The sequence below is a fragment of the Priapulus caudatus genome, unplaced genomic scaffold, assembly GCF_000485595.1.
Source record: "Priapulus caudatus unplaced genomic scaffold, Priapulus_caudatus-5.0.1 Scaffold1087, whole genome shotgun sequence".
NCBI classification, from domain to species: Eukaryota; Metazoa; Priapulida; class Priapulimorpha; order Priapulimorphida; family Priapulidae; genus Priapulus; species Priapulus caudatus.
The window spans coordinates 64,283-76,363 of record NW_014578148.1 but is presented as its reverse complement, the minus strand read 5'-3'; the positions used below and the strand labels follow the sequence as shown (position 1 = coordinate 76,363).

The 12,081-nt window shown below is 43.9% G+C and overlaps 1 protein-coding gene across 4 annotated transcripts in view; it reads right to left on the bottom strand.

The window, feature by feature from the left end:
• Positions 1–5,927: 5,927 nt before the first annotated feature.
• LOC106815309 (E3 ubiquitin-protein ligase TRIM56-like) overlaps positions 5,928–12,081 on the bottom strand; it is a 14,090-nt gene continuing 7,936 nt past the window's right edge. For 3 of the 4 annotated variants that reach the window (XM_014819753.1, XM_014819755.1, XM_014819754.1), the window contains exon 2: positions 5,928–10,878. In XM_014819753.1, the coding sequence (XP_014675239.1) occupies positions 9,236–10,771 (1,536 nt within the window). In that variant the 5' untranslated portion in view covers positions 10,772–10,878 and the 3' untranslated portion in view covers positions 5,928–9,235. Of the gene's footprint in view, positions 10,879–11,170; positions 11,191–12,081 lie in introns of those variants that run through there. The other variant, XM_014819756.1, reaches the window with a different exon arrangement.

Below are 12,081 nucleotides of genomic sequence, written 5' to 3'. Positions count from 1 at the left end.
GGAGGAGAAGGAGCGGAGAAGGTGAGAGAGATCGAATGAGAGACGGTCCCACGAGGAGCGAGTAGGGGTCAAGGAGAGAGGAGCAGTGAGAGAGGAGGGGAGAAGGTGAATGAGTAGCGGGGAGGAAGGAGGAGTAGGGCAGGAGGGGAGAGGAGGAAGTGAATGGAGGAGGAGTAGGACGTAGGATCAACCTCTCACACTCTGGCTCATTTATCACTGTCTCAGCCCCTCCGCTCCCTGCTTCCTCCCTCCTCCTCCGTCCTCCGTCCTCCTCCTCCTCCATGCCCCACTACTCCTCTTCATCAGCCTTCTTCCCCCTGCGCTCCTCCTCCTCTCTATGTCCTCCTTCCACATACCAGCAACACCCTTCTCCCTCCTCTTCCTCTCTTCTCCTCCTCCTCCTGCCTGCCTGTCTGCTACTCGCTACTCGGCTTTGCCTAGTTACTAGTTCCTTATTCGAATAAGGAACTGGGAACTGCTTTGCCTAGTTACTAGTTCCTTATTCGAATAAGGAACTGGGAACTGGGAGCTAACTTCACTGACCCAAAATTAGGAGCTATATCAAGCACACGTTTTCTCGTTCTCTTCTGTGTACGTCTAGCTGTAAATTCGGCTTGTTTTGCCTCAGTAAAGCTGCCTCTCGGAATTCCGAATTGAATAGTATTTAAAAACACGTTACAGAAAAGCATTGCTAAAACATGAACTGGCAGATACGTTGCGCAAATGGTGCGCTTACAGTTTTGACTTTGCTACTCGAGCCGATTAGGTAACCCAGAGGGGTCAATGTACGTAATCGAGTCGCCACTCGAGGCTGTGCAGTCGACAACACGTGCGTACAATTAAAATAGGAAGCCCCGTGCAAGATGGCAGTTTGGCGACGTTTCGCTGTTAAAATGTTTAGCTGAACACCTCTGTTGGTGCTGATGACCCCCGTGCTATAATCGGTGACTCGTCACAGATAGTTACAATGATGGGCCGGTGATTGCGGCTCGCCTATTTTCTTCAATTTTATCTCAAGTGCTTGTTACACCTAACCACGATTTTAATTTTGTCTACGTGTTAATCTATTAGAAAACTGAAATGCGGTTCCAGTGGAGGTTTTATTCAGTACAGGCGGCTCACACAGATTAATATATACTATGTCAGTAGTGAGATGAAGAGGTTCGTTGGCACGGGATGTACAGCCTTCCTCCAGGGGGGCGATTAGCTCATAGCAGACCTATTCTATTCATTTAACCCGAACTCGTATTGACATTAGTGGTCATTTAGAATTGATACAAATTCCGATACGATTAACGTATAGGCCTACATGAATCCACCGCCTTCATCGGAGGATATAGAAATTTCATAACTATCTTTATCATTTCCATCGCTCGTAAAACTGTTATATGCAAACATCTGGACAATAGCAAATTCAGTCAACGCTGGGTAATTTATACCGTATTAAAGAAAAATATTCGGCCGGCAGTACTGATATATCCCCCCCCCTCCCCCAGTCCGTCGTTCACCATGCATTATGTTAACGACCGGTTTGGTCGTGATAAAAATCTGGCTCAGAGTTTGCAGCGTGGCAGCTGTGCTTTCCTGCGCGTACAGAGAAGCCCGACTGTACCGAGCAACAGAAAGCGCCTCTTGTTTGTTTGCTTGACGGACCGGCTCGGCGCCTTGAAGGAAATAGCTTGCCGGCTATTTTAGGAAGTCGGCGATGAGGAGGAGCAGTAAACGAGAGCTGTCGTTGTGAATGACTAACCGCGAATGCATCGTGAATCTCGGCCTAAATTAATACTGTTGCCGTATATATATATATATATATATTGTGCATTGAGATGTAGGCAGCTGTTTCATCTTCTCAATGCTGGTGCTCGGTATCACATGTCACGAGTTATAGTTGCATTGCTTAGTTCGCCCAATGAACTACATTACAGATTTGTTCACATTGATCACTGTGATTTTATGGTTAACATTTTCTAAAAACGTGTTGTATTTTTGAGTGTATATCTGCATATTGTGAATCTGTATGGAAATCTGATTTCATACAAATTAGGCTTACAATGCTAGGTGAATGGTGAAGGTAGAGTCTTGAGCTAAGAACATTGTAGATTGATTAGGGGTAGGGAACGTTGGGTTTCCAACAATTAAGCCTTGCATACTCCTTTGTTTTATTCATTCCCGTTATTATGATAAATGTTAGTCATGTCTAATAATAAGAGCATTATCATTTATATTGAAATTATTTTCATATTTCTTCCACTGCCCCACACATTCCTGATGTTATTAATTATCAGATGTGTTTTGCAGGATGCAATTGACAATCTTACGAGAAATGGGTTCGTTGGCCTAGTAGGAAGGTAAGAATGACTTGCAAGTGAATGTCTTTGATATCACCATGCTCATCATCATGATCTAGCATGAAGCATATTCTCTAGTTGAATCTAATTGAACCCATTTCATTGTAATGATCAAAAAATAGTCACAATGCATAATTTTTAGTAAAAGTTTCATATGAGCAATATAGCAGTACAAGGTAGCAATAAATAATCAACCATTTTTAAAATAACAATATAGATTTTTGTTTTATATTTAGGCTAGCTAATAATTTATGATAAGCATTCATGCTTAAGTAATGCTTTTCATTGGTATTGGTAAAGAAACATAACACCTTATAGTATACAGGGTGCGAAATTAACACGAGTCTGGAGTCAAATACTCCCTGATTTTCTGTCGGACATTTGACCTAAAGAAAATCCTAATTTGACCTATGCATATATGTTGTCCGTTTGATTCTCTGAAAATTCTGCTATACTAACTAGTTCATTCCAGAGCACGGCCTCGCGGAATTGCCGTATTTTTTCAGCAAATGTCCAAAGACAATTTGGCAGACGTGCAACCACATGAATCATCAGAATAAGCACACTCGTTATTGTTAATATCTTTGGTTTTGAACTTCAGACTGCGGACTCCCTCATTTCGCAGCGGACCTCCTCTTTTTGAGGGCAGGGATTCCCTTGTTCAAAAGTTAATTTCTACCCCTGAGTATACATTTGACATAAGTGTCACAATGGACACATGAGTTGTGTATACTATTTATGGAACTATTATAAGTTGTTTTCTTGCAGGACTCCATTGATAAGACTTCCAACACTAAGTAGAGCAACAGGATGTGACATTGTTGTAAAGTGCGAGTTTGCCAATGGAGGAGGGTCAGTTAAAGACAGAGCTGCCCTCTATCTTATTAAGGATGCAATAAAAAATGGTAATTAAATTATACGTTTGCAGTATATCAAAATCTAATGTGTGTAACATTTACTTAGTGGCTAACAGAGATATATTTATGTAAAATTATAAGGAGAAACCTACAAGTACCAGTATCCTTTCATGGTAATAAGTACATTTTTAAATTTGACAGTTAGTGTTGTATTCATTACTTTTATGTTTAAACTATATTGTTATCATCATGCCAAGGTTCACTTAAACCTGGTGGAACAGTGGTTGAAGGAACAGCTGGGAACACAGGAATTGGCCTTGCTCACATCTGTAATGCTATGGGATTTAAGTGTGTCATCTATATGCCTGATAACCAGTCACAGGTAATTATGAATGAATTGTAAAGAAATTGGTGTGTTTGAACTTCTTCCTCTACATTCTTCTAGTCCTGTCTGCAGTCAATCATCACTTTCACTGTACTTTATATACCTTAAAATGGTGATAACTGTGTTTCAACTGTGATTTTACATTATTTGATCTAATAATCTCCCTAATTTACTTCCCTTAAATTGGTATTCGTTTTGCACATTGGAAACCAGTGTGTGATTGTGTTGCTGTTTAATTCTCTACCATATTATTATTGGTGCAACCATTTTGGTATAATTACACGTGGAGCAGTGTCTATATATTTCCCAGGCTTTTTCCATCATGATTATTTACACCGAATCTTTTTAGATGGTTGTTTGAGTAGCATTTGCGTAATAGATGAGAAGCTTTTATGTTGCATTTTCAGCTATAACGCACTGGTGGCAGCTATTTTTCTGTGTCTTACTAGGAGAAGATAGACCTGCTAAGAGTTCTTGGTGCAGATGTGAGAACACAGCCCGTTGTCCCATGGACTGACCCAGAAAACTTCAACCACCAAGTAATAACGCTGCTAGTCTGTAACTTAATATATGTGCTGTGAATAAAGCTCTTTGTTCGTAGATGTTATCAGGAGTAAATAATCACAAATTTGTGTGATTATTTACTCCTGATGTTATTGACATCTAATACATATTTGTAAATGCAGGGTGTGAAATTAACGGGAGTCCGGTGTCAAATACTCCCTGATTTACTGTCGGACTCTCTGATTTGACATATATGCAGGTGTCCGTGTGACTCCCTGGAAATTCTGCCATACTAACTATAGTTTGTTCCGAAGCACGGCCTCGCGGAATTACTGTATTTTTTCAGCTAATGTCAAAAGAAAATTTGGCAGACGTGCAACTGCATGAATCTTAAAAATTAGCACATGCGTTATTGTTAATATCTTTAATTTTGAACCTCAGACTGCGGACTCCCTCATTTTGCTGCGGACTCCCTCTTTTTGAGGGTAGGGAGTCCGTTGGACTCCCTTGTTGCCCCTGTGAATGTATGTCTGTTTGTCTGTTTTCAATGCAATTCACCATGGAGCAGTCTAGAAATGTCCAAGGACGTTCAGTCGGGGTAGCTTTTGATGCTTAAGGTCATGGGCACATTGGATTTGACCTCCGAGGTCATCTGAGGTTGCAGAAGGAGAAAAACGAGTAAAAAACGTTAAATGAACGGGCCCCTGCAGCAGCATTAAATAAACGGGCCCCTGCAACAACATTGTCCAAACAAGATTCACCTTGCACTGACTTGGTACAGCAGTAGATAGATAGATAGATAGATAGATAGATAGATAGATAGATAGATAGATAGATAGATAGATAGATCGATAGATAGATAGATAGATAGATAGATAGATATGCAGCAGCAGCAGCAGCAGCTAGAGCCGTCTCGTGCTGCGCAGCATCTGCCACAAGGTACCCGTATGTTATGCTACGAAGGAGGCGAACTGTCACAATCAAACAACCAAAACCAAGTTCCAGTCAAAACGCTGCTTCAGTGTGGACTAATTAAAACTTAGAATCCCCCCTTGCGTTCAACTTTGTCCTGCGACACGTATATATGTAGAATTTAACGCTCAATTAATTCGCGAAGAAATCGTTGTCGCTGAAAGTTCAGCAAAACGCGCCTGTATGCGCCATCAGCGATATCACGGCATCGGTGGCAGATGATGCCCTAGCTACCACCAGTTCACTCGCTGAAATTTTATCCAGTTCGACCGTATTCGATTCTACCGGTTTTCTATGAGAGTGCTGCGCTTTTTGTACCTTTTTTAACTTCGTATTGACTCGAGCCTAGACTAACATTTTCCTTGGCCTACTCCCGCCCTACCACATGGGTTGCAAGGCGGCACGGCTGCTGCTGTCTGTTGGGCAGTCCGCGAAACCTATTTACCTAGCGCGGTAGAGTTCATTGCTGCATGCCCAGCGGCTCTTTTCAAGCTTTTCTTCCGTTCTACGAACGAACGTTACTGCTGTCCAGCGAGTATTTAATACATACCTTAGAATAGAGAATGGCGATTGGGTTTCACGGGAAATTAAAGACATTAAAGACATGGCGCGACCGTGTGCGGTCCGCTTTGATGTTGATGAAGTAGACGTTGCGTGATCACATTATGATTTTGTACGCCGCGATGCTCGGTTGCTTTCGTAGTCCAGAGGTCCGTTGTCAGAAACATTGTAAAGTTAAAACTAATTTTGCCTCTGTACGCGCTATAGTTTGCTAGTCGTCGCGTTTTCTTACTAGGCGTGCAAATATATCTTTGGTCTCTGTGTAGTTCAACCCCGCCAACAGAGAAACAGACACACATGTTCAACACAAGATTTATTCCATTTTATTTTATATTTTACAAACACTTTAATAAGTCCTACGAGATTTTTAATCTTAACATTTGCGGTAATGCGCCTCTAAAAGGCCTCGATCGTGATATACTGTGTAAGATCTCTCCGCAATACTTATAGTTCTCTACTTCTGCAGTAGGCCTTATACGTTGGATATAAGCATGCTAAGCCGCGTGCTTCTATTACTAGTATTCACGTTAAACAAACACGCGCTTTACGAATACAGGAATAGAGGCATTTATAAAAACATGTGTGTACGGGTTAGATACAAAGGGGTCACTCGCCTCGATTGCAGGAGCAAGCGAAATAGACAAAATATATCGCTTGAACTGAAAATACCACACAAAGAAATCCATACCGGGAGCTTTGACCTTCCGTGGCGAAAACCATTACGTTGGTCTCACGTGATAGAGACGTGCCAGATTACTTGTCTTAGAGCCGACACACCTTAATTCATATCTTTCTGGTTTATTGGCTGTGAACAATGACTTGCCGTGTGTGACCGTAGTGATCATAGACACAAGGTCAGGTATGATCACTACGGTCATAAATTGTTTAATCAATCGCCATAGGTCCTTTGTATTTGGCCCAATGTGGCATAATATAATTTACGGATTAATCCGGTATTAATCTACGGATTAATCCGGTAAGATGATTACGAATTACATGTGAATGCAGAGTATGCGCCAACTGCCGCAATTTGATCAGAAGAAGATAAGACTCTCTAACACAGGTAATATATATATATATATATGCGCGTTATAAGTATTATCTTCTCTTGATTTTATCAAATTATGGATCTCTTATTACGCACATCTTATATCCACGTATATTTTGTTCCATTACTTGCGTCCATTAGCAGCCATTGCAAAATAAACGAAATATTATATTATGTCCTATGGGGGCAAATCTACGTCCACGACGATCGATATGGTCGTAGATGCATCAAGGATATCTTTCTACGAAAGCAAAGACATACCAGAGAACGAAGCAGTGCAGTAGTGCTGATAAACTGTTTACGCGTAGCCGCGGCATAATCTAACCGATATGCTAACATGCACATGTTGCGTTTAAATGTAGAGCATGCATGAGGGGGGAGTACGTTCGCCGCTGCCTGCGACTGCTCGCAGTACAGGGCAGGGAAACCCGCGCTATTACCGTCTTTCCGCTGGAAATACGAGGATAGCAAGAAGCAGAATGTAACACGGTACAGCTTCGTGAATTACGCTTGGATTAGCCCTACTTTTTCGAATACAGAAACAACATCAGTTACCAGCGGAGCAGCGCCGCAGAAGTGACATGATGGTATTGGCAGATTTGTAATGCTATTACTAGACCCGTATTCATGCTGGCCGTGGTGAAGCTTCCGTTGCGGAATATTATTCCAAGAATACAGCAGCTATGTGTCAAAACATGTTAGAAACCATGCAACGAGCGCGTGAGACAAGCTACGAGCGGTAGAATGGGCTAGCGAAATTGCGAACTCGCACCGATGCAAAAGACGACTTGCTATAGAGCAACGCACAAAAATATGCACATGGAAAACTCTGGCGGTAAGACGATATAATGTAGCAAAATAACCATCGCCGAACGTTAGTTAATTTGAAGATGTGTGACGGTCATTTCCGCGACTTGACGTCACAGTAGTAAGCCTACCTGAGTCGAATTACAATGCATAGCTTATTTTCAGCGCAAAACATTCTGCTAAAACAAGCGTTTTTATTAGTAATCCGTGTTAGTATCTCTCCAAACAACACCTAGACATGTTTACAAAAGTCACATCGATTTGTATATCTGCTGGGGTATATATTGAGAGAATATTATATATATATAAGCAGGAAGCGCAATCGTGTCACCGCCCATGCGCGGTATAACAAACCTTTGCATCGAATATATCGGTCGTCTTTTAACAAACAATTTTCGAAAAAATCAAACTGTAAAAACCGTGAACGTTAAGAAAAAGTCAGAGTGAAAAGGGCAGTTAGCGGCCAAGGCCATGAATGTCAAGTGGTCCTCTCTATTATGTATGTACATCATAGCAAGGCGTTATAGCAAGGTGTTAGCAAATATTAATAATACGCAGCGATTGTATGAAGGTGGCGGTTCTTCGCTTTAGTCGCTGTGCAACGTGATGAAACATTGATCCATACGCAATTACCTTTATGAAAAATGTCACATTGCTTAACCACATGATTGTGATTTCTAGGTGAACATGCGACCAAGCCAGTTATATCTTAAACTACATGCTTAAGATATACTTAAACAGTATCGCCAATAAATTTATAGCTGCCTATAAAAAAAAACTAACATCTGGTGTGCTTTAATACGATGTCGGTCAATGTATATGGGAATGCCCAATATAATTGAATATATAACATATATCACACAAACAAAACTCTATAACAACCTCGTAAAATCAAGTAGATCATGGGGAATGCATAATCATTTGTTATACAAGTAGTTGTCGACACGCTCACATGGTAATGCGTACAGAGCTTATGCCAACAAGATGACTTAGATATTGGACGCTCGTTGATTAAATGAATAATGATATGCCTTTCCCTACTATAACAACAGGTTTTGAGGTTTATTGCATGACCAGCCCAAGAAATTTTTTACGTGAGGGTTATCACCTAGGTAAAATTAATATCCGCGGATTTTATAGCTCGCTTTACACTAACGTAAGAGATGAACGATAAGTTGCATTGCGGAGTGAGCGGCTAAGCATCCGCGCTTAGTAAAAGATACGAACCTAAATCAGGATTCCTTTCGACTGTTGACAGAGCGGGTCCATCAAGGAGGACGCAGATATTGCTTTAAGCGCTTGTTAGTGACAGATGGTCGTCTCTCACACTCTCTGCCCGAAATCTGAGCGAGAATCAGAGTTCGTGGTGAAAAGTGAAAATGAACTAGAAAGATAACTATCTCGGAATCTTTCTCGAGGTCACTGACGGTGTTTGCTGTCAGCGTGCGACACGCCCTTCATTTTATGATATTTTCTCCTTTGCTGATGTCTCTCTCTGAAAGTATAAAATCTCACACATCATATTCGTTAGATTACATATAGGCTGTCCATTACCCCGGGTCTTGGTTGAGCTGCCGTCAGTTGCGTTACTCGGCAGTAGGCGCTCTCTATTTTTGAAGCATGCCGGACGCAATGTCACGAGATCGAAACTTTGATCTTCGTATAATATAATCCCGCCAAAACTCATCCAGGAGCTCTACTGGCAGCTAATCCGCGATCGCTACGACGTTGGCTAATCCTACTCGGTGGCGATTCACGAATGCACCACGGCCTGCTGCGGCGCCTGCTTTTGCTGAGGTGTCCCGGGAGGAGTAGTCGGCTGCTCCGACCGCCTTCTCCTCTGACAGAGCGACAGATCCGTCTGCACCTCCTTCTGGTGCAGTCGGATGTCGCGCTCGTTCAGGTCGCGCTTCTCCCCGAACACGATCACGTCCGTCTGCGTCTCTGCATCGCAACGCCTCCGTCTGGTCGGATCCTTCGGCTGCAGGTTGCAGTTGACTTCCTTATCGAGACACGAGTCCTCGTTGCTGATCTGCGTCGACTGGTCGCACGTCGCCGTCGGCGGCGTCTCCGTCTCGGCGTCAATCTGCCACACCTCGCGCTCGGCCGAGTTGTCCGACGACTCGCTGCCGCCCGTGCTCACCTCCTCGTCCTCATCGTCCTCGTACTTCTTCGGCTCGTCCTCGGGAAGCAGGAAGCGCACGACGCGTCGGCTCGTGTCCTCGAGGAAGCCGAGCGAGACGGAGCCCTGCACGAACATCGGCTGCTTCTTCGTCTGCGTCGGCACGTCGAGCACCTCCGTCTCGCACAGACTCGTCAGCTTCTCGTTGAGCTGCTTCTTCAGCAGCAGGAACTCGATCTCCTTGCCCTTGACGACGATATCGGCGAGGTTGACGGTGCTCTGCAGGTTGTCGAGCATGTCGCGCATCTCCGTCTTCGCGTTGACGAAGCGCATCGTGTCCTCGCCGAACATCTCGTGCAGCTTGGCGATGAGTGTGCGCTCCTGCGCCCTGATCGTCGACACGAACTGCTGTGCGACGTCGCAGATCTCGCGCTCGACGTCCGAGATCAGTTTCTCGCAGGTGCGCACCACCTCGAGGCCGTCGCGCAGCCGGCCGACCTTCGACTTGCAGTTGGTGACCATGTCGGCGATGCCGCTCCTGTGCTTGGCGACGCCCTCCTTGAAGGAGATCACCTCGTGATCGGCGTGCTCCTGGAAGGTGCACAGCACGCACACGCACGTCTCGCACTGTTCGCAGAAGAAGCGCACCGTCTCGTCGCTGTGCGTCTTGCACTCGATCTCCTTCTCCGACTCGATGTCGTAGACCGAGTGGCTCTTGGTGACTGCAGTGCGCCGGTGCTTGTCGACGCATTCGCTGCACAGCATCTTGTTGCAGTCGACGCACTTCGACTGCGCGTCGGTGACCTTCTTTTGCAGCATCTTGCAGATCTCGCAGTGCGGAAGCTGCGAGACGCGCTGTCGCTTGATCATCTCCGTCAGATTGGCGACGAGGAAGTTGTCCGGCAGGCGGCGTATGCCTCCGCTCGGTAGCGTCGTCGGCTTACGACATACCGGGCAGCTGAACTCTGTAAAGTTGCCGTACTTAAACGTGCGAATACCGTCCAGGTGGCCCTCGAGACATTTCGTGCAGAACGTGTGCAGGCAGTTGAGCGACTTCGGGTCGTTGAACGGCTCGAAACAGATCTTGCAGGTGAGAAACTCGGTGTCGATCTCCTCGACCAGATTCTTCGCCATGGTTTCTGGTCTTCCGCAGGTGAGTATGTCCATTGAATCCGATATGCTGTGCTCTACGGCGCGGTTCTAGAGTAGTCGTGCGATGCTCCGCTTATGCGAACTGAAGCATCTGAAGCGAATCCTATTGTCTCTTCGAAAATCTGCAAAATATCGGTATAATATGTCTATAAAATTGTATTATTATCAATATGAATGAACATGAATCAATGCTTGATCAAAACACAGCCGCGCTGCGTATCTTAGTATACACAACTTCTTTGTATAATTTTGTTAATTGATTTATGATTGCTCCGGCGATTCATATATAATAATTACGCCGACGATCGACCATATTCAACGGATGCTAATGCGTTAGAGATGCCATTGCGTTCGCAGATATGACTCTAAGCGAAATATGTACAAATTGTAACCAAATAGCAAATCAAATTCTACAGAATAACAAGCGTATAAATCGAATCCATGCTACAGAGGGCAAAACGCACTATATGGCGCCAGGCACTGTATTAACATCCAGCAAAACAACCTTCTCATTTATTCGTAAACAATATCTATACAGTAACAGCACTCCTGCGTTGAGTTCTAGGCGCAGCAGAGGCGTAGCAAAAACGCCGAAGGCAGAGCTATAGGCTAGAAAACCTTTAGACAAAAACTACATCAAGAAAGGGAAAACCTCGAATTCGTTTGAATCACAACCCGCAATGTCCGGATTAGTAAACAGACTAGCGGCATACTAGGCCGAGAATACTGCTTACTCACATTATAACATAAACAGCACGCAAATAAGGAACGTTTAAAAAGGGAAAGCAAATGATACAGTATTAACTACAGAATAAATTTAGACAGGACGGAATCTCAATGACTTACGTTATATTAAATTTTATGAATAAATTCACGCACTTTGACTGCAAAATTTAACACACCGGAAAATGGCGTTACAAATTGTTGACTAGAACAGGTCACGTCAGTCGGCTTGCAGGCAGGCGAGCAATTATGGCGTCAGTAGTTCCCGTTACCATGCAGTGCATGTTCCAACGCCACACAGGGCAAGATGTGAAGCACGGCGATTTAGTAATACGAGCAGCATGTTTTCTGTCGTGTAGCGCTACAAAATTTGGTTAGATTGTTAAACCGTTTCACGACTCAAACTCTTGTGGAAAAGGTGAAGCGCTCGCGTACAACGTCGCACATCTATCTAACAAAGCCATCGTGGAACATAGTAACTTAGTGAGAAAATGCAGGCAAATACTAGAGACATTGCCAACGAGGTCGTCCAATGGCGCAACGGTTTGGAGAGATTTTGCAAACCAACTCTGCACGAACCTTGTTCCAAATCTCGGTACTTT